At 46.4% G+C, this 23,831-nt stretch overlaps 1 protein-coding gene across 1 annotated transcript in view; it reads right to left on the reverse strand.

Annotated features, from left to right (window-relative positions):
- Window positions 1–23,831, reverse strand: part of LOC310792490 (ATP-binding cassette sub-family A member 2-like) — a gene marked incomplete at both ends in the record, with an annotated part of 85,099 nt that overhangs the window by 48,565 nt on the left and 12,703 nt on the right. The window contains 3 exons of the mRNA XM_083654170.1: window positions 10,161–10,217; window positions 18,002–18,138; window positions 18,257–18,406. Of these exons, the coding sequence (XP_083510296.1) occupies window positions 10,161–10,217; window positions 18,002–18,138; window positions 18,257–18,406 (344 nt within the window). The remainder of the gene's footprint in view (window positions 1–10,160; window positions 10,218–18,001; window positions 18,139–18,256; window positions 18,407–23,831) is intronic.

Below are 23,831 nucleotides of genomic sequence, written 5' to 3' on the forward strand. Positions count from 1 at the left end.
TAATTAATATAAAAAGCTTCTGCTGTGGATTTTTAGCTCAAACAAGCATTGCACCACTGAAGTAAAGAACATGTTACATGACATTGACATTTTCGAAAATAAAAAACAGTTTTGACAATCATGAGTGGTTCATTAAATATTTAGTAGGCTCAGGTCTGAGTGCCAAAGGGGTGCCAAAGTCACCCCCTCTCCCTCTTCATGGGATTTCATCCGCCATTCCTTTTTCCATAAACCTTGCTTAAAATGCTTATAAAAATTGTTTTACTTGCTCAAACCAAGCAATTTGACTATACTTAGAATCAGGGGAGACAATGCAACATTTCACTCAATTTTTTTTTTTTTTTTTTTTTTTAATTTCGAATTTCAATAATAAAAGTCGACCTTGATAATAACAACGATTATTCGAAAATTCGAAATTCGATGCCCATCCCTAATAGGAATCAGCTAAAACTCTTTCATCAAAACAAGAGAGCTATATGGACTCCCTCAATACCTTGACAAGATTAGTCAAATCTCTGTACTGAAGCACTAAAACAATTTCGGAGTTGAATCACAAACGAAATAATTACTTTGTAAGATCATTTCAACTTTAACGTCAGCATTGCAAAGGAAGCTTTTAATGATGAATCCCTCAAAGCGCTATAGCGGTTTGTTTCCCTCGGCGGTGCCGGATAGCTTTCTCTGCGATGCTTGGTTTGATGTGGCTTTGCTGCTACAATATGCCCAGCCATCATGAGTCTCATTGAGATTGTCAGAGATGATCACTAGCCTATCCACCTTATTGTTGAATGCCCCACTGTAAAAAAATAATTGTGGGTACAAGGTCCGGTTTAACATGACTTATTGTTGCAGCTTGCCATTTCCTTAGTCACGTTATAAACAACTAACCAACGCTGGGGGTCCGTATGGAAACAGTGTTACTCGAAATGGTTAAAAGTTGAATCAATTTGGTCATTTAGTGGCGTTTTACTGCCATGTAAAGTAACTATTACGCTAGCCGCTAGCATTAGCCACAGTAGCCGACTACCCACAATGCATTACGTTATCCCAGCACCCGAACGACACGGCTGGAGAGCAGAATGGCTCTGCTGTAAAATCCTCATAGACGTTCTTTTTGTCAAGTTAAAACAGTCTATTACACCGGAAGCGGAAGAAGCACCCATCATTTTAATAATTAAATATCAAAAGGTGAGCATGCAGGATGTTGAAGTTATCAATTAATGCTACTAACAGGGGCATAATAGACTGTCTGAATATGTGGAGTACAGTTTGGCCAAAACTGGTTCTCATGGTCTAATAGACCTGTGAAATGCATGAAAAACCAGCTACTGTACTTCACTTTGGGGAGGAAAAAGGTATCAAATATCAATGTTCACAAATACTGTCCACCTACCCATATATACAAAAAAATGGCTCTATATGGCCTTTTTCAGACCAGCTTTTCAAGGGTTAAAAACCAGTTACTTCAAATTCACAACCTACAGTATCCCCAAAATGGCTCTATAGAGACAGTCTGCATGTCTGGGAACGCCCATACAGGCTCTAGGAACGCCCACAATAGACGCTGGGTTAGCCTGGGGGCAGGGTCAGGGTGGGGTAAATTCCCCTGTTCTATCCATTCAGCAAAGTTAGAATTTAGCTGATAGCCCAGCCCAGGCAGACACGATCGGGGATTTAACCACCGCAGTAAACGCACATCTGAGCAGACGTCTTGTGTTCTGCTCTAGAACCCCCGAACCTGTAGTTTAGAGCCGCAGCACGTCTTTTGGTGAGTCAGCCCATGAGATATATCGGCGGTTTTACCCCACTCGCGCGCCAGCCGTTTAACATTTTGTGGGCGTTCCCAGACATGCGGACTGTCTATGATGAGACGTGGCCTCAACCTATGGCGTTTTTCAGACCAGCTTTTCAAGGGTTAAATCGCCTTGTGCCACTTTTTGGCAGTCACATAGTTTCTACCATCACAGAGATGGTTTTCCCTAGTTTTTTATATAGTGTGCACAATCAACGCATAATAGCAAGTGTCTGGTGTTGATGATGAGTTTGACACTTTTTGTACATTTGAGTCATTTGAATAAATCAAACTTTAAAGTTTACGTTTTTGCGATTTTTCTTAGATTGCGCTCCTCATCCTCTGAATCATGTGGCACATTCAGTAGTCTCAGTAGTAGCTATTACAGTGACTGGATAATTATTAATTGATAGCTTACTAAAATAATATGCAATAATATATTCAACATTAATAATGAGACTAATACTATCAAAATGTTGTGGATTGTAGCGCCATAATCATGGCTAATGGGTTTTAGGCTGGGCTCACATTAGTTAATTCTGTTGCTGGTGTTGTAAAAAGTTTAAATGAATCAGAGATGGGAAGTATGTCTGTAAGATGTCTGTTTCTCTGCACCGTGATTTTCCCACTGGGATGTCATAAATCCCACTGTGACATCATCCGTGATGTCATAAATCCCACTGTGACCTAATCAGTGATGTCATAAATCCCAGTGATGTCATAAATCCCAGTGATGTCATGAATCTCACTGTGACATCATTGGCGATGTCATAAATCCCACTGTGACATCATCAGTGATGTCATAAATCTGATATCATCAGTGATGCTGGTCTCATTGGCCACACAGCAGCCGAGCTGCGGCCAAATAATACCTTCTGTTTGAGACACAGCATACAAGTCAGTGTGGTACAGTGACACATCTGAAGGAATGGCTGTTCAAGCAGGGCATGATGACACGCAGCTCTATGATGCCGTCTGTGAAGGAGACCTGGACACACTGAGGAGCCTGCTGCAGGAAGACCACTTCAGAAGGCAGATCAATGAGAAGTGTTTTTATGGGTGTGGGACCCCTCTGGCATACACAGCCTTGTGGGGTCATGCTGCCTGTGTGGACTACCTGATCACACAGGGAGCACAGGTAGACCTAGCTGATGAGTATTACTGGACGCCTCTCTACTTGGCCGTGAGCTTTGGTCACCTGGACTGTGTCCGGATCCTCCTGGAAGCCGGGGCCGACCCGAACAGAATCATACACGGCTCAGACACCCTGACCCCTCTCTACATCAGTGCTGTACACAACCACCTGGACTGCTTCCGCCTGCTGCTCCAGGCCGCTGGCGTTCTGACCCGTGATGTGGCTTCTTTCCTGCTGGAGGTGGTGCTGAATAACAGGTGCAACACAGCCTTCGTCCAGCTGCTGCTGGACCACGGTGCTGACCCGGCCCTGGTGACCAGAGAGCAGGCAGAGCTGGATGTGAGGGCGGATCCTCAAGGGTCAAGGGTCAAGGGTAGTTTATTTGTCACATACAATGTCATACAAGGTAAAACATGCAGTGAAATGAAATAGGATTAGGTCTCTGCCTTTACACTATGTCAAAGAAGAAAGAAAACAACAATAATAACAATAAAAGACACAGGACATAAGAGTCATAAAGTGCTAACCATTTAGTGCTGTACAGTATTGTACAGTATCCTAAGTAAAAAGACCAAATAATTTAAAAAGCAGTAGCCTAACACGGCCTGCATAAAATACCATAATCGAACCATAAATAATTGTTAGAAAAAATAATAAAAAACATGGCAACGTCCTACAGTTACTACTGTCTTGCATTTATCATGCGGACAGCCTGGGGGAAGAAACTGAGGCTCTCAGGGTCTTTCTGGAGGCCAAGAGATGTCCTCACAGTCTGGTCAGTGCTGGGCACACATCGGCTGAACCAAGTCCACTCCCTACCACTACCACAAGCGATGAAGGACTTTGTGCTCCACCAAAACTGACTTAAGGACTGTCAGTTAATTTATTTCACTTCCTACATTTAGTTCTTCAGTGACTGTGTTTCAAACAAATGCAGGACCAGAGATTATATACCATCATACACCACCTGGGCTGTAGCCAATTCTACTTCTATCATTGGAGAGCGATAATTGGAGTGTATCCGTGTGTGCTTGGTTCATCGTCTCCAGAGTCCTCACGCCAGAAATTCTGTTTATCTTAATATGACGTGAGGTTCAGTTAGCATTGCACAGGAACAGCCATGAGATTAAATTTCAGAGCCTGTAATTTTTTACTTGATTAAACAAGTTGAATCAGTGTTTGTTTCTTTCTTTTCTAAAGGCTTTAGATGTTTGTTTTTGTTGATCAAAGACTTTTTGATCTTTACATATTTACAATCAATTGGAAATGGGACCGATTAGAATCAAGTATTTATAAAAAATAAATAATTAGACCTATTTGACGATCGAATGTAGAAGATCTGAGATAGAGAGGCACCAGGGTCAACTTGTGTCTTAATAACTTGTCACTTTGGCCTGAACATGTCTGGGTCGCTTATGGGGGAAGAGTGTGTGTACAGACAGTATGTGCAGGTGACATCTGAACTACCTTGACCAGTGGTGTTTAAACTTGTGTGTGTCTGAGGCACACCAAAGTGCAAGACAAAATCTCAAGGCACACCTAATACCTGTGCAAAATAGCCTCTATGTGTGTTTCCCCATCATTATTTCTCTGTTATCCTTGAAATAATTTCTTTAGGCTATAGAATCTGCCTATGAGTGCATACAAATAACTGATATAGTCCAATTCAAAATTAACTCGTGACTTTTTGTACATGTAGACTATTTGCAATAATAATGTATGGTTGTCACAACATCCCAAAGCACACCTGGACTTGCCTCAAGGCACACAAGTGCCTGACACTGATCATTCATTGACTGTTGTGTTTGGCAAACTGTATGCAAATGCTCACAAATGAAAATGAATTTGGATTCTCCTAAAGGGAAGTTTACAACGATTCCTATTATCTGACACATTATACCACTTGCACTGACTGGTGTGACCAGTTATAGTTTTGGGTAGCACTGCCAAGAACAATGATTGCAAAAAATGTGATGAAATGGTTTTGCAGACTGGAGCCCCGCCAAAACACCATCATGAAAATGAAATTGGACAGTTTCTGCAAATAATATGGGTGGAAATGAAAACAATGGTTGACTGATTTCGGATTTACGCTAGCAACAATCTTGAGTGGATTTGGGCCTCGGCCTCTAACTCACTACCGTAAATTCCGGACTATAAGCCGCGGCTTTTTTCCCGTTTTTTGGCCCCTGCGGCTTATATAACGGTGCGGCTTATCTATGGATTTTTTCAGAAAAAAAAAAAAAAAATACAAATAAAATCTCTCTTTTTTAGCACTCTTTCTAACTATAAATCCACTTCTGTTTTAATTTCCTCTCTTGCCCTCTTTTCACCACACCGCGGACACTGTGTGCACTGTAAAAATAAACAACGGTGGTGTTGTGTTATGTTGTTTTGTTGAAATGTTACGGTAATACGGTAAATGGGAGCTTCCTCAAACAGCCATCTCTTTCCCGACAATCCCCTCTGTGCGTGACCACTTACATATGGTAATTACGGTAAGCAAACGGCCACTCGGCCAACAACTCCCTCCCCCGACTACCAGGAGAAAATCACAAACTTCGGCGAATTCACACAAAGGAAGATCAAGGAATATTCACAACAAGACGAGCAGTAGAAGCAACACTCTCACTTACCATGGGGAAGGTACGCAGAAATTCACACGACGCAGCTTTCAAGTTGAAAGCAGTCAATCTCGCATTAAAAGAGGGAAACAGAGCAGCAGCGCGTAACCTGGGCATCGATGAGTCAATGGTGAGGCGTTGGACGGTGCAGCAGGAGGAACTGTCTCAGTGCAAGAAGACCAAAAAGTCCTTCAGAGGTCATAAAAGCAGATGGCCCGAACTTGAAGATTCCCTTGAAGATTGGGTGTTGACCCAGAGAGCAGACGGCCGAGGCGTTTCCACGGTGCAGATCCGACTGAAGGCCAAAACAGTCGCCACCGAAATGAAAATTGAACATTTCATAGGTGGCCCATCTTGGTGCTTCCGATTCATGAGACGAAAGGGACTGTCCGTCCGGGCGAGAACTACTGAACAACTCCCTCCCGACTACCAGGAGAAAATCACAAACTTCGGCGAATTCACACAAAGGAAGATCACGGAATATTATAGGAGTGTGAAAACATCCACAATCACCAACGGGTTCCAAAACGCTGGACTGCTGCGGGATGAAGAGGATGACGCCGCCACAGCTGGCGCTGAGGGCCGTCAGAGGCTTCAGAGGCTGTTCGATGCCGACAGTGACGAAGAGGAGTTCGTTGGTTTTGAGTGACAATGAAGGAGAGAGGAGAGTGGTTGACGAAGCCACCCTGAACCTGTTCGTTTCCGACACTGAAGATGAGGACTTTGGTGGTTTCAGTACGCAGGAAGAAGAGGAAGACGAGGATTAGTGACTTGACTTCTCTGGTTACAGCCGTTTGCTGCACATAATATAGCCTATTGTTGTGTGATTTTGTCTGGGGATTAGTGACCTGACTTTTGTTTTGTTTTGTTGAAATGTTAATAAATGGGAGCTTCCCCAAACAGCCATCTCTTTCCCGACATTCCTCTCTGTGCACGAACCCTTTCATATGGTAATTAAACATCAAAACACCCGCGGCTTATAGACCGGTGCGGCTTATATAAGAAAAAAATAGTCAATTTTGGTGCTGCGGCTTATATACCGGTGCGCCTTATAGTCCGGAATTTACGGTAATTACACTTCTCTGTAACTGTTGTAGTATTCTGTGCTGTGGGTGTGCGGGTGTGTGAGTGTGCGCACGCATGTGTGTTTGTGTGTTTCTTTGCTAGTTTATAGAGCGATAAACCTCATGTGCCCCGCCCACTTGCCACCTTGAAGGGTATTGGTATTTCAGTGACCATGTAGGAACTGATGGATTGTCAAAGTCTCTGGTCATGCATCACATCATTAGTATGAAGCACCTACCTACCTAGCAGGGCTGGACTGGGACCAAAAAAGCTACCTGCCATGTGTCAGACAGGCCCACAATTTCGAATCGGCCCAATTTTTCTCGCTCGCGCTCGCATGGGTTGGGGATTTACTTATAAAGCCACATGTTATGACCCGGTCTAGGGGTTTTAGGTGTAATGATGTTGCAGCATTGAATAAACGTGCCCAGTGAGAACTCAACGTTTACTTATTAAATAGACATAAGTACAGTACTGTTGTTGAGGCTATAATAAAGGACTGTATGATACTATAACTTGCTAGTTCTGATTGGATTTAAACTTCGCTCCAGGTGTGTCTGTTAAAACACGGAAGCAGACAACTTATCTTCTTTCAAGACTTTTACTTGACTGAGCAATGGTCAGACATGGGCGTGGTTTACATGTGTATGTGGTTCTGTAAAGAAACTAGAACGACCGCAACGCGGACTTATGCCTCCGCCATTAGTTCATTCTGGAGTCCAAATCGCCATTTGAGGCAAATTGGAAGAGATTCGGTCAAGGCGCTCCTGTGATGTTGCGTTACAGAGCTTGGAAATTGGGTGTGTGAGAGGTCACAGTGACCTTGAACTTTGACCACCAAAATGTAATCAGTTCATCCTTGAGTCCAAGTCGATGTTTGAGACAAGTTTGATTAAATTCCGTCAAGGCATTCCTGAGATATCACGTTAACAAGCTTGAAAATGGCGTTCGAGAGCTCACCTTGACCTTTGACCTTTGACCACCAAAATCTAATCAGATCATCCTTGAGTCCAAGGCGATGTTTGAGGCAAATTTGATGAAATTCCGTCAAGGCATTCGTGAGATATCGTGTTAACAAGCTGGAAAATGGCGTTTGAGAGGTCACAGTGACCTTGACCTTTGACCAGCAAAATCTAATCAGTTCATCCTTGAGTCCAAGTCGATGTTTGAGACAAGTTTGATAAAATTCCGTCAAGGCATTCCTGAGATATCACGTTAACAAGCTTGAAAATGGCGTTTGAGAGGTCAGTGACCTTGACCTTTGACTTTTGACCACCAAAATCTAATCGGTTCATCCTTGAGTCTAAGTAGATGTTTGAGGCAAATTTGATGAAATTCCGTCAAGGTATTCATGAGATATCGCGTTAACAAGCTGGAAAATGGCGTTTGAGAGGTCACAGTGACCTTGACCTTTGACTTTTGACCACCAAAATCTAATCAGTTCATCCTTGAGTCCAAGTCGATGTTTGAGACAAGTTTGATTAAATTCTGTCGAGGCATTCCTGAGATATCGGGTTAACAAGCTTGAAAATGGCGTTCGAGAGGTCACAGTGACCTTGACCTTTGACCTTTGACCGCCAAAATCTAATCAGATCATCCTTGAGTCTAAGTCGATGTTTGACGCAAATTTGATGAAATTCCGTCCAGGCGTTCCTCAGATATCGCGTTAACAAGCTTGAAAATGGCGTTCGAGAGGTCACAGTGACCTTGACCTTTGACCTTGGACCACCAAAATCTAATCAGATCATCCTTGGGCCTAAGTGAATGTTTAGGCGAATCTGATGAAATTTTGTCAAGTTGTTCCTCAGATATCGCGTTAACAAGCTTGAAAATGGCGTTCGAGAGGTCACAGTGACCTTGACCTTTGACCTTGGACCACCAAAATCTAATCAGATCATCCTTGGGCCTAAGTGAATGTTTAAGGCGAATCTGATGAAATTCCATCAAGGCGTTCCTCAGATATCGCGTTAACAAGCTTGAAAATGGCGTTCGAGAGGTCACAGTGACCTTGACCTTTGACCTTGGACCACCAAAATCTAATCAGATCATCCTTGGGCCTAAGTGAATGTTTAAGGCGAATCTGATGAAATTCCATCAAGGCGTTCCTCAGATATGGCGTTAACAACCATCCGTATGGACGGACGGACGGACGGACGGACGGACATCCGTACGTACGGACGGACGGACAACCCGGATCCATAATGCCTTCGGCCTGGCTTCGCCGGCGGAGGCATAATAAAATATATATATACATTATTATAATTACAGTAATAAACTAGTCCACCACAAAGCCTATAGCATCAGTTATATCCATCTATGCATACATACACACAGTATATACACTATATACTGACATAAACTATTGTATGTTCACTACATACATAGCCAGCATATCAGCCTCCATATCAACATACATGTACATATATCGTGGAAATAACAATCACTAATAATTACTATTACTTGCCTAAGCTTGATACAATAAAACTATTTAAATGTGCACCAAACCACAAACCACTATGAATTATACAATACTAATGCAGGGCAAACATCTATTTCTAATATAATCTTAGTCATAGCATAGTCTCCACAATGCACCCGACAGGCACGGAGTATGGCATTCCATCAATTATTCAATTAACAGCCACGTGTACTAGGAGCGGAATCCATCACGCATCCTTCTAGGGTAACCAAATCTCCAACATGAATATAAACTTATGCTTTACATTAACTGCAATTAACTGATAACTTAAACAGTGACATGACTTACAGGTCTCAGGGACGCACGCACACAGTACTAACTGAGATCAGTCTCTGAACCGCGGACATGAACCATGCTCCTCACTCGCTTTCTTCTCTCTGTCCGCTCGCACTTCACCTCTCCAGCGCGTGCCCGCTACACTACAGCGCGTGCCCGCTACAGCACGAGTCCGTTCCAATCCCCAGCGCGTACCTGATCTGCATCCTCAGCAAACGGCGCTGATAGACGGCCTTTTGAACAAGTACTAAACATAACACTGATTTTTTTAAAGTGCAGACATTTCAGTCGCACACTGTGCGTCTCAGCAGCGCAGCATGTCAGCATGTGTGTGCGCTGCTCTCAGCAGGGTGTGTGCGTTGTGCACCCGCCTATACAGAGACACATAGCCTATTACTATCTTGCACATTGTGGAGTTAGAGGGAGCACCAACAACATCTTTGAACAACACGTCTCTTAGCAGAGTGGGTTAATGCAGCAGTTCTCGCGTGCACTCCCAGAGCAGCAGCAAGACGGAGGAAATAAATATAACACGAGGAACAGTTTCTCTTTCTCTCTCTGTGGTCAGAGACACACACAGACATACATACGTTTTCCGTGCATGTCATTGGCTGTCACCACCTGTGTTGCCTTCAGGTAACATCCTAAATTACAAAGCTATACATTAGCATTGGTTAGAGGGCCACTCCAGAGACCAGAATCATTCATTATTGACGCCTGAATGGGCCGCTACCGGCCCAATCAAATACATAATACATACTTTTTCACCAACCTGACCGGCCCACTTACCCAGCGGCCCAGCGGCCATCGCACCGGTAAGAATACATTGCAGTCCAGCCCTGCTACCTAGTATGAGACAAGGACAAAGTCATGAGTTTACATCAGAGCCGTGTATATAGAAGAGTCACGACATCTCCATTCACTCCAATGGACCAGTTTTTTACTCTCAAGAGTTCCAGGAAGTAAGGTCCTGGATTAAGCAACACTATCGAGTTGCAGTAAAATGGACAGTTTGTGTTGTACTTTGAACGTTTTTTTTGTTTTTGTTTTTTTAATTAAATTGTACATTATCAGCTTTATTTTAGCATTCAAAAGTAGCGCGAGACCCTTCCTGGCTGTTCATTAGCTAATGAGTCACACATTTTGGTCCTCCGCTGACGCCAGTCTCTCTCTAAATTGCTCTGGTTTACATCAAATGCAATGTCCACACTCTCTTAATCAGGCATGTGCAGAGGTGGGTGCTAGGGGTGCCCGAGCACCTGCCCGTTTTCCCCTGATGCCCAAAGTGCCATTTTTTTCTCCTCCTTTTTTTTTTTTTTTTTTTACAGTGAAGGCATGATGCCCAGCACCCTTCAAGAAGAACTTTTAACAATAAATAACAATTGGGCAATAAATAAAATGTCCGGACAGTTTACACATGCTGACCTTTCAACCGGAAGTTAAGTAATCGTCTTTATTTATTTTTTCCCAGGATGGCAAAGGCATGACCCGCCCTTCTCCGCATCTGATTGGCCTAGCGTCAAACGTTGTTGTTCCAATCACATTCGCTTGGCTATTCCTATAAAATCCATATAAAAGGGAGCATGTTGCTCTGTTCTCTGTTTACATTTTTGTCCAACTTATGATGTCATAGTGATGTCATAAGACCACTGATGATGTCATCAGTGATGTTATAAGACTGACGATGTCATCAGTGATGTCATAAGAGCATATCATCGTATGACATGACTGATGAAGTCATAGGCACTGATGTAAACTGAAGTGCAATAACATTTTGTGAGAAACACACATCCCGCGCTCGCATGGACGCAACACACACACACACACACACAATTCAATTAACTTTTGCTACGAACTGTAGGCTGTCATCAGTGATGCAAAGTGGAGCAATTGTGCACTGCACCTGCCACCTGCCAAGGCTCAATGGATGTTCTCATCCAGCACAACCCCTATTGTCATAAAACATTTGTTTTGCTGGCACGGCCTAAAAGGGTTAATATTATGTAATGTGGAATGAAATACATTGTACATGACCTCCTTTATGAATAGACATTGGAGAAAACAAATTGGATGCATTTGATTTGAGTACCGTATTTTGCATGAAATCCCATAAATCCCTATTTTTCTGGAATTTTGGCAATTAACACATTCACTGCCAGCCTTTTTTTTTTTTACTGTAGGTAGGTTCTGCCAGAGGTTTTTTTTGAGGATTCTGGCTCATTTTACAAGAGCCGAGGATTATTTTCTGCTTGGACTTTGTGAACACAAAGTTCACAAAAGTACTAATAGAATGTGTGCTTTCTCTGTCTAAAAGAGTTAGTTTGTAGAGTTAGTAGTTATGTAGATATTAGCCGTTGAGTACAGCATGGTTTCAGCGTCTGAGAGTGAAAGCTGAGATAATCGCAGTTTTGTGAAATTCAATCAAACAGGCAGAACAGTCACTTTAACCATTTATTTTTGGCATCAGTGAGAGATCAGACATCTAAACAATATAGTTCTGAACGCCCTCTCCTTCAAACTCCTCCCTCCGTGGGCGTGTCTGGTGGCTTTCAGCCTGCGTTTGTCACAAGCGAGTGTTCTGCTGCTGCTGCGAGTTTGAGCAGCCTCCCTCCCTGGCAGCGAGTGTGGATAGGGCTCACTTGTTTCTTGGGTTTGAGAGCTTTGATGAAGCTTTGTGCGATTCTAGGCTTTATGCTGCGTGTTTCAAAGTGTGTTTTCCACCCAGTCTATTTTTGGAATCCCCCACCGCCAGCTCCCAGCGCGATAATGCGCGAAAGTGAAAGCGTTTTCGCCAATCCATTTTACAGTAGAGAATGGTTTCCTCGCGCGTTACCCTACAGTTTTGGCTCTGCTTTTCCTAGTGTGGAGAGCACTGTCGCCACTTAGTGGGTCCGTGGAATGGGTTGTACACGTTCGCTGACTCCAATATTTTTATAGGAGACGTGGGGAGCGTTGATCCACGTCCCACCGTCAAAAAAAAAGAGATAACTCGTCAATGGCAGTGAACGTGTTAAGGGGTTAATATCTGAAAATGCTCAAGGGTACTCACCGGGCACCCTCCTATATTTTGAATACGTACCCCCAAACTACAAGAATCAGCAGAGAAAAAAACTTTATCCGACGAAGCGAGGTTCAACCCCATGGCTCCCGGACTATACGGACTTGGTGTGCAAAAGCCTTTACGCTGCTCTGGGTTGTTCTCCAGTTGACTGTTAATCAAGCTACTGTACACACAAACATTTCAGGGATTCAGTTTCAGGGTTAGGATGAAAGCTACGGTGTCGAGTCCCTCCACCATTTTGCGATTGCAATAATGAATCCAAATTCAACCAATCACTGCAATGTAGGCGGGGCCTGCAATTTCTCCACAAAAACTGCAGAGAAAAGCTGCCATTAGGTACTATGGGGGGGGGGGGGGGGGGGATCACGATCTCTTTGTTGCCATTTTCCACAATTTTACAACAAAATAATCAAATACAACTTTGCAAATTGCATTGCAATTTTTGAGAAATACCGCTGCAAAATCAAGCACTTTGATCGCAACAGTTTCACAAAATCCTAGAGGGACTGACTGTAGTATGGCTGTCTCTAATCACATGTTCAATACATTTGTATTGTTCCACAGGAGAAGAAGCTCTGCTAGATTCTTGCCCTAGAGTCTGACCTGAGTGGTTGGTGGCTGGAGGGAGTGGCTCCAGCAGGGAACAGCACCTCTTCCAGCTCTGCTGCTCTGTGCTGGATACGCATGGTCAAACGGTTCTCAACGCTGAACTTCATGTCCTCTGTGAAATGCTGTAGGAACCTGCAGTCAAATTCACAGATATAACTGTGTGAATTTGTGATACGAAGGTGATTTCTTTGTTTGTCATTTGCTAAACAAATACATTTGGCCAGCATTGTGTCATAAAAAAAGAACATAGGAGTTAATTTCCAAAAGACTTTCAAGCAGAACTCAATCCAAATGAAAACCTGTCTGGATGGGATTAGTGTTGCAGCACTACTGGAGTTTGTCTAACTGTCTGTCCTATGAGGCCTGTGAAATAATGTAATGATCGTTACAGAAAACCATTTGAAACTGTCAGATATCAACTACTACTACTACTACTACTACTACTACTACTACTACTACTACTACTACTACTACTACTACATTACATTACATTACATTACGTCATTTGGCAGACGCTTTTATCCAAAGCGACTTACAATAACACATTTTTTGTCAGCAATAGAACAATCAACTATGGAGCACAGTCTGTGACAACTACAACTTCTGAAGGAACAGTGGTACAAGTTTAGGTTAGTGGTACAAGGTTGGTTAGGTTTTTTTTTTTTTTTTTTTTTAATATAAGGAAAGAGAGAGACGAAGTTAGATCAAGGAGGGCCCAGGTGGAGCCTGAAAAGGTGTGTCTTTAGTCTTTTCCGAAAGATCGGCAGTGATTCAGCAGTCCTGACCGAAGGTGGAAGCTCGTTCCACCATTGAGGTGCCAGGGACGAGAAGAGTCGAGATCGGGATGAGCGACTTTTGAGCCCCCGTAGCGAAGGAGGGGCGAGGCGACCTGCACTGGTGGAGGAGCGAAGGGAGCGGTGAGAGGTTTGGAACCTGACCATGGATTGCAGGTACCGGGGAGCTGACTGGTGTACTGCCCTGTAGGCCAGTACCAGTGTCTTGAATTTGATGCGGGCCAAGATGGGAAGCCAGTGGAGCTGCTGGAAGAGGGGAGTGACGTGAGAGAATTTGGGTTGGTTGAATATCAGACGGGCTGCAGCGTTCTGAATGAGCTGAAGCGGTCGGATGTCGGTGGCAGGTAAGCCGGCCAGAAGCATGTTGCAGTAGTCCAGGCGGGAGGAGACAAGAGACTGGACCAGGAGTTGAGTCGCTTCTCTTGTGAGAAAGGGACGGATTTTGCGGATGTTGTAAAGAGAGAACCTACACTACTACTACTACTACTACTACTACTATATCATTACAATTTAGTGTGTTCAATACATTCAGATATCATTACAATTTAGTGTGTTCAATACATTCCTACAATTTAGTGTGTTCAATACATTCCCCCATTTATTTTAGGATGAAGTGTTGTAATTTACTTTTTTGATCAAGTATTTTTTCGCCGATTTTTCACCCTTTGTCTCCCCAATTGTACTCGGCCAATTCCCTCTGCTGTCCCGGGCGTTGCTCCACCCCCTCTGCTGATCTGGAGAGAGTTGTAGACTAGCACATGCTTCCTCCGATACATGTGCAGTCACCAGCCGCTTCTTGTCACCTGACAGCGAGGGGTTTCACCAGCAGGGGGTAGCGCGTGGGAGGATCACGCTACCCCCCCCCCCCCCCCTCCCCTCAGACAGGCACCCCGACTGACCAGAGGAGGCGCTAGTGCAGCGGCCAGGACTCATACCCCACCGGCATCCCCCCCACAGACACAGCCAATTGTGTCTGTAGGAGCGTCTGACCAAGCCGGAAGCACCGCTGCCGGGAATCGAACCCAGGTCTTCATTGTGGTAGGCATATATAGGTCGATGGGTCAAACAGGCATCCAGAGATGTTTCAATAAGATAATGCAGAGTAGAATTAATCATTAATGTTAACACATTCACTGCCAGCCATTTTTTTTTTACTGTAGGTAGCTTCTGCCAGAGGGTTTTTTTGAGGATTCTGGCTCATTTTACAAGAGCCGAGGATTATTTTCTGCTTGGACTTTGTGAACACAAAGTTCACAAAAGTACTAATAGAATGTGTGCTTTCTCTGTCTAAAAGAGTTAGTTTGTAGAGTTAGTAGTTATGTAGATATTAGCCGTTGAGTACAGCCTGGTTTCAGCGTCTGAGACTGAAAGCTGAGATAATCGCAGTTTTGTGAAATTCAATCAAACAGGCAGAACAGTCACTTTAACCATTTATTTACTGAGCTCCACTCAGCCACTAACCTCGCGTCAGTCAGCAGGCTCTTCCCGAGGGGAGCGCCACAACACGCTGAATCCCACTCGATTTGGAGGCGGAACACGCCAGGATTGGCCAAAGCCCAATCCAGTCCCCAGAATTGTCAAATAAAATCATCGACATGATACTATGACCCGCCTCTCAACTTGTTAGCCTGGCTTAGCCAGTGACTCACAGGAATAGACTACGTGACAACCAGGAAAGACTAGTGACTACTGGAGAGACAGTTGACAGCCGGAACAGGGACGGCACCCGGGTAGCAGTATGGGTTAGCTCCCCAGCCTGCGTCTTCCGTGAGGAAGAAGCCCAACAATCCACGAGAGGCCTTTTAGGAGGGCCATTCAAGCCGCAAGTGGAGACTGCAGTGCCACCAAGTACTGGTACTGCATGGTGTCCACCAAGATACCATCACCTCGGAATGAGATGTTTGGAGCGGGGGAGTCTGGTGCAGCGCACAGGTCCTAGACCTGGTGAGACGAGGGAGGAGCCCGGCCGGGTGGCAACCCACAGAGCCTGGTCCCTCTACGTACCAGAGCCCTCCCCCTCCCCCGGTCCCGGCAGGGTAGTTCCGGAGCAGCGGATTGAGTGGCCCTGACCACGTGACCACCTTCGACCCTTCCTAGAGGGCTGACCGTGGGTAGCTACTGGGACGTAAGTTGGGGCTTGGCCAGCCCCGGCTGGGTCACCTGGGCGAGGGTGTATGATGTTGCGAGACCCGAAACATCCTATGACCCCAGGGTACATCACTGAGGATACGTCCCAGTTGCATCCATGCAACGTTTTTTTTCTTTCGTCATCACGTTTGTTTTGTTAGACAAATTATGTTTTCAGTCTGAAACGGACTCAGACACACGTGACGAATGGGTTCAGCTCGACTTTAAATCTTTTCCCACCCAAATACTAAGTGATGAGCAGGCAGCATAGTGGCTCACTTTCATGCCAACAATTCAGATTGTAGTACTAGGTAGTGTAGGTACAGTAGATATGCATGTATGCATGTATAAATGTATAAATGTACAGTATGTGTGCATGTATGTAATGTATGTATGTATGTATGTATGTATGTAATGTATGTGTTTATTGTTTCCAATAAACAAGGCATTGTTAAATTGCCAGAATGTGTTGTATGAAATTTGGCATGTATGCTTCTTCTCTCAAGATAACAGTTTTTCTACTTTACATCCATGTATTGGTGCTTCACAATGATTTGGAATTGCAATTGCAGAGTGATGAAATATTTGCTATGGAAAAGGACAAAACACACTCATGTAGTAGATGGTATGAAAATGAGAAGGTACATTTACAAGTCAATTACAATTTTATCTATGTGGTGCTTTTGGTGATAGTGGCCCCCGGGGCATTCAGTGTCCTGCGTGCCATGTTGGGAATCCAGACAGGGCCATTTGGAGAGTTTATAGGACAATTACAGACAGTAACGGGGTCAACACTCAACATATTGATCTTTTACAGCTTTTAAATGTGCTGTAGTCACTGCAAAGATTTGCCCTTGCACTTGGGTATAAGTCAAGATACTCTTGTGTTCAAAAATGGACTCAAGTGTTGCAGGTCAGGAATACCTTAATATGTAAAGTGGCTGTCTTGAAGTAAACTGATCTTATCCCGGCAGTATGAAGAGAATACAAAACTGGTCATCTAATGTTGCCATTGCTTGTCAGCAGTAGCAAACTATTGGTTTGAACTGTCTGGCTTTACATTCACTGGGGGGCTGATTTAAACATGTTATTTGGGGATGGGAAAGAGGGTTTTATTTTAGGGGCCCTTTACACGAGGACAGTTTCTGAAAGAAACGACACAATAGCGTTTCCTTCACACCTTTTCCTTCACACCTTCTCCCTGTTTACATGAGCGCTGTTGAATTTTTAAAACGCCGTAATGTACATGCCAGGTCGCTAGGTGGCAGTGTGATCACCTTATTCTTTGCCCATACAAGGACGCTTACTGCATGACGTAATTTCGCTTTAAACGCGGAAGTAGAGTACACTTTCCGCAGTCATTTAGACTTGCCAAAAAGCTTTTTTCAAGCTAAAAAAACCCCCCAAACTGTTAAAGTTTTAATATTTGTCGGGTGAGAATGTAACATATATGTGACCAGTTTATCAGAATAGCGCCTATTGGAAATCTTTAACGAGCAGCGAGGACCGGGAGCGCTGACTGTGATCTGTCACCCTACTGCTACTGGCAGTGAGAAAACACTGTCGACTGCTTTTGTAACTAACGTTAAATGCCGACCGGGTACAGCCATCGGCTCCTCGCAGCAGTAACGCTATGAACATGTAACTGAAGTTGGCCGCAGTGTAGCTTAATTCTGAGTGTTGCCAAACTTCATTCATACTGACGTTGTATTTGGTTGCCAACTCGCGCACAGCATCGCGTGTGTCGCCTGTGCAGGCACGTCAGAGTTTCTGAAATGTGCCGTTCCAAAGTGATTACATGGAGCGCTCAGCGGGGAGCGTCACCAAGAATTTCACTCTGGAGGGTGGTTTTAAAATGTGTAGTTTCCTAAGCGCGAATTTGCCGTCGCCGTCTTACCGCGAGGCACTAACGATACAATAATTCCCCGTTTCCATAGGAAACCGTCCTCGTGTAAAGTGCCCCTTAGTTTTGTCATTTTCTTTGTGGATGTTCTGTGTGTTGATTGATTCAAATAAATTAAATAAAAAGTCAGACCTACCTGGTCTGAAGCTTCCTGTGCTCCTGCTGAGACCCCCATAATGGATCTGTAGGTGGGCCTTCTCCCCGGCCATGCTGTCCAGAGACTTCCTGACGTCGGTCAGCTTCACCTCGTACCATTTGCCTCCCTGCTTGGCACTCAGCATCAAAGGGTTGGAATTGGGGGGTTAGATCACCATATGAGGGGATGGGTCAAATGCGGAGAACAAATTTCACACATTGTGTGACAATCAGTTGGACTTTACCTTTACCTTACAGCCGCCGCACGTTGCCCATCTCCCCGCTCTTCCACTCCTCTTTCTCCTCCAGCTGCACCAGGAGCATGGAGGACCTCTCACTCTCCAGCTGAGCTGGACCAGCTCCCCGCTGGATGTAGTTGGCCCATAGCTGCAGGAAGTCATGTATACTGGGGGGGGGGGGGGGGGGAGAAAAAAAGGGGGAGGGGAGCGCGAATGAACAAGCAGGAATGACGCTGAGTAGGGATGGGTACCGAGACCCGGTACCAAACGGGCCCCGGGGCCGGATTTCGGGATACCGGAGGATCAATAAGCTTTCACGTTAACGGTTCTCTTATCGGTACTGTCTGGAGTGGAGAAATTAAGAAAATACCGTAAATTCCGGACTATAAGCCGCACCGGTGTATAAGCCGCACCTTCAAAGTTGACTATTTTTTTCTTATATAAGCCGCACCGGACTATAAGCCGCGGGTGTTTTAATGTTTTTTTTTTTTTTTTTTGTGTTTTAATGTTTAATTACCATATGTAAGGGTTCATGCACAGAGGGGATTGTAGAGGAAGCTCCCATTTATTAACATTTCAACAAAACAACATAACACAACACCACCTGTGTTGTTTTTTACAGTGCACACAGTGTCATACAGTGTCATACAGTGTGGTGAAAAGAGGGCAAGAGAGGAAATTAAAACTTATTATAGTTATATAGGATTTATAGTTAGAAAGAGTGCTAAAAAAGAGAGATTTTTTTTTTTTTTTTTTTTTTTTTAATCCATAGATAAGCCGCACCGTTATATAAGCCGCAGGGGCCAAAAAAGGCCAAAAAACGGGAAAAAAGGTGCGGCTTATAGTCCGGAATTTACGGTAGATGTCCTATAGGCTAGGCTATATAATTGCTAAATAAACCTTACATTATCTTGCACATTTTATCTCACCAACTCTGTAAGACAGGCCTATGATGTGTTTTTTGCGATTTCCAAACAAGAAAAGGGATCATCTTTTCCGCGTTGCTCTCCGTCAGACGAGAGAGACACAGCTGCTGCACTGCCAGCCAAGACGAGAGGAGTAGGACTGAGAGAGGAGAGGGGAGGGGCTGGGGGCGTGCCTGAGAGCACCCACCACACACATGCACAGCACAGGGAACAGGGAACCGGCAAGCAGGCAGATAGACTAGACATGCAACTGAGCAGCACAGCACACGTTAAGAATGGCTGAAAGAACGAAGCGAAGTGTGGTTGTACTTCACTCGAGTCGATGGTGACAATTCACGTTGTCACAAGTGCAATAAAACCTTCGCTAGTAAAAGGTGGAAACACGAGCAATTTGTCTAAACACTTAGCGAAAGTGCATCACATTCAAATGGAGAAATGCAGTTTTTGACAAGCTAGCTGGCCCTCCATCATCTCCTGTCAATGATGCCACGGTTGTGTTACCCAGTCTACCTCATCAGGTAACTATGTGAACGTGGTCATGATTAAGACGAGAGTAGTAAACATTTCCCCGCTGTTTTACTTCGTTTCGAACTCAAGCTCTCACTAGTGCCTTAAACGCTGCAACGCAGCCCTATGGAAGACTGTTATTTTGCTCCAAAATTACTTTTCATTAAAACCTGACCACCCACCCGTAGGTGGCGTGGTACCCCCTGGGACTGACACGGATCCACGTGACTACGTCACGTCCTGCCAGCCCAGGGAATAATCACTTCCGCTTTCTTCCACCCGCTGTGAAGACGTGTTTTGTGAAAGCTCCGCGGTTAACGAGGAGTTATATTATATAGCTTTAGATACTAGGCTCGTTCCGGCTGACTTGCCCACCTCAAGAGGGTCGCGTGGACGGGATAAAGCAGGCTTCGGAGACCGACCCTGTACCCTTCACCCTGCGGCGTCGGAACAAGTCATCTAAAAAGCTAAGAGTATCTTCCTTAGTTAACTGTTGTCAGACTGCCGCCGTGCAGTCGATGTGAAACGTTTCCCCGGAAACGGGGTAACGTTGTTAGGCTTGAGCGCATGACTCAGGTCTGCACTCATAACTCTAGCTAGGTTTGCATACATGCAGAATAGCTTGTACCGTTAGCACTAGAACAACAGGCTAAATAGCACAGTTGTCACAGATAGCTAGCTGCATCCGTGCGGTTGTTTCTGTTGCTAGGTACTTTGGGAACGCCGGCTTTAGAGCGCGCGCGTTAGATAGTTAGCTAGTTTGCTCAGTGCAGCTAGCTTGGACTACCTTGTAGCACTCCATATCTGGCTGCATCCCCAGACAGGGTAACGCACCCGGTTATTGTGGCAGATAGCTAACGTGCACACGTGCAGTTAGTGTCTGTGTGCTAAGTTCTTCGCGCCAGCTACCTCTGTGTAGGGCGCGCCTTAAGCGAGAGTAGTAGCTAGTAGCCATGCTCTTCAGTGAAATAGCTAGTTAGCTAGCTTGCTCCCGTGCAGCCAGTATCTAGCGATGTGTAACCCCGTTTTCCTGTTAGACAGAGAGAGGGGGGAACAGCTAGGTGCTGTATTAGCTGTGAGGCTACCGGTTACGACCGGCACAATTAATTTGATGTGTGCATGCCTAAGGGCAGGAGCACGCCGCACAGGCGTTGCTGGGACCTACATAAATGTAGTGTAGCTTTTACTGGCGTCTGAGATTTTAGCTGGGCGATTCGCTAGCTAGGTGAGCTCGCCCCGCACCTATGTGTGGGCCGCTTCTCTCAGTACTTACGCCATCTTAGCCAGCTTGCTTGTCTGCTAAGTGTTGCTTGCCTCGTGCAATTAGCATCTACTAGATTAGAGCAACTCCCGCTGAGGAGTTTCTTCTGAGATTGACTAGCTTCGCGGGCCGCTGGCCTTTGCTTGCGGTCACGCTTGCTTCCCCGTGTTACTCAGGCTAGAGACGCACTGCACCGGCCTGTGCGCAGGTTTGTTAGCACACGCTTGTCTCTCAGTGCTATGCTAGCTTAGCTAGTGGCTTCCACGTCTGTTCTCTCGGGTTAACAGGTTGTGGGTATTGGGGCCCCCCTTCGGGATGGGCTATTGCCGCTTACGTTACCATTGCACGCGCACGTTCGCTAGCCTCCGGGTTGCTTACTGTCTAGCCTGTGCTTCTTGCTAGCTTGCTTAAGCATTACTCCCGCTATTAGGGTGCGCCCTGCGGGAGCTTGCTATTAGTGGTTAGCTTCCTGCTTCCTCTTGCTACTGAGCAGGGAAGGTCAGGGTTCGATACAACAGCGCGTCAGTAGGCGGAGCTTGCGTAAGAAGTTCTCCCCCAGCATGCACAGCTTCTACGGAACTGTCCATGCGGCGGGGGGGCGTAGCCTCTCACGTCCCGCCCCCCATCAGGGCACCGGATCGAAAGGTCCCGGTGCCCAGCAATATGCTCATGACTATATTTCAGGGATCATTTCTATAGTTTCTAACTTGAGAAATGTGTTTCTAAAATGTTCAGTCTCGCTATCCACGATGATGAGACGGTGATACTCTCTTCTGAGCGCGAAGCGGGCAGAGAGACTTGATTCAGTTCATATGCTCTCTGCTTTTGATGACCGTTCACTGTCTCCTATGGGGACATTGAGGGAGAGAGTATGATCCGAGTGGTGGAACGGGTTCCGCTCCGTTGGCCACAAGAAACCATCTTGTCCAACAGGCTCGATGCCTGGGAGCATCTATGTTCCCCCGTCCCCATTACGGCGCACCCTCCAGAGGGGATACGCGCTACAGTTTGCCCACCCACGTTCGACGGGACCCCCGATCTGGCCGTGGAGGAGGAGGCCATGGACGGATACATGCGTCCAAAATTGGACATTCGGCGTCTCAACAAGACGCTGAGGAAGTCCCATCCCGAATGCTCTCTTCCCCACCTGTTCAAGTTGAGACAGGGGGATTTCTTACTTCCAGGGATCTGGAAGGTGCGGTCTTCCATGTCCACATGGTCAGGAGACACAGGAAATACCTGAGGTTCTCCTTCCGGGGGAAGGCTTACGAGTTCTGTGGCTTGCCATTCGGCATGTCTTTGAGCCCGCGAACCCTCACGGTGTGCGTGGAGGCAGCCGTGGCTCCCCTCCGCGCCTTCCTATATCTTAACGACGTTCTCTTAGCGGCCGACTCGAGGGTCTGTGCCGCGGAACATACCAAGGTGGTGACCGATCACCGGCAAACCTTAGGGTTTTTGGTGAACTGGCAGAAGAGTTGCCTCGTCCCAGCGCAGGCGGCGACCTTCCTGGGGCTCGAGCTATACTTCCTGCGAGCCTTTCGCCAGAGCGACAGGCGCGCACGGTTCGGACAGCAAGCCAAGGACGTTAGGTCTGTGCCCTCGGTGTCAGTGCATCAGTGCACAGTAATGTTGGGCCTGATGGCCTCAGCACTGCATGTGCTCCCGCTAGGGAGGCTACACATGCTCTCGTGGTCCAAATATGGTTCTCAGGCTTCGCCTGGACTCGGCCGGGGACCGTCATCGCAGGGTTCCTCTGACAGGTCAGGCCTGGCAGGCGCTGGCTATATGGGCGGACCCCCGTTACCTCTCGAGAGGTACTCGGTGGGGCCCTGTCCCGCTCAGGATGGTAATTCGCACAGACGCCTCCCTCTGGGGAGGGGGTGCGATTTGCGGGCATTTTTCGGCGAACGGCCGGTGGGAGGCTCAGGAGCTTCGCCACATAAACGTGCTAGAGCTGAAGGCGATTCGCCGGGCTCTGCCTCAGGACAAGCCCACCATCAATGGCGCCGTGGGCCCATTGTTGGTTGGGAGCTCTCTTGGGGACCGCACTGCCGGACAAGTCCGCGTGCGGCCAGACTCGAAAGAGAACGTTGCCTCCGCAGTCCCCCCGGCCTGCGGAGGTAACACTTCCAGCGGCTCACACATGGGCACCATGTGCTGATTCGCTCGGACAATAGGGCAGCGATCGCCCACCTGAACAAACAGGGCGGTGTGCGGTCGGGGGCGCTGAACCATAGCGGGGATTCACCTGTGGGTGTTTCCCCGTCTCCTTTCAGTGTCAGCGGTCTATCTGGCGGGACGGCGGAGTTACGACCGGCCTGCTGTCTCGAGGCAATCCCCGTTATACGGAGTGGTGCCTCCACCCTCGGGTGATGGAACAGGTTTGGGCCAGGGTTGGTCGCGCCTGCGTCGATCTCTCGCATCGCGGCGCGCGACACACTGCCCACTGTGGTTCTCGATCCAGGAGGACAGCCCCCGTTAGGTCATGACGCGCTAAAAGCGCACGCGTGGCCGAGGGAGGGGCTCTATGCGTTTCCCCCGACCCCCCCTGATCCGTCAGGTGTGGGACAGGGTGAGGGAACAGCGCCTCCGGCTCGTTTTAGTCTGTTTGGCACAGGCAGACATGGTTTGCGGACCTGGTCTCCCTGGCGCAAGATCCGCCCTGGGCATTGCCGGTACGGGCCGATCTCCTATCCCAGGCGGAGGGGGAGGTGTGCCACCCCTCCCCAGGCAGGTGGAAGCTAGCGGTCTGGCTCCTGAACCGGACCAGTTGCTAGCCCAGGGCTTGTCTGATAATGTGGGATGCACTATGCATTTAAGGTGTACGTAGCCGCGATTCTGCGTGCCATAGGGGAATTGAAGGGAGCCCCGTGGGGGCGTACCCTTTGGTCTTGCGCC

The sequence above is a fragment of the Poromitra crassiceps genome (genome assembly GCF_964638095.1).
Source record: "Poromitra crassiceps genome assembly, chromosome: 18".
Classification (NCBI taxonomy): Eukaryota; Metazoa; Chordata; class Actinopteri; order Beryciformes; family Melamphaidae; genus Poromitra; species Poromitra crassiceps.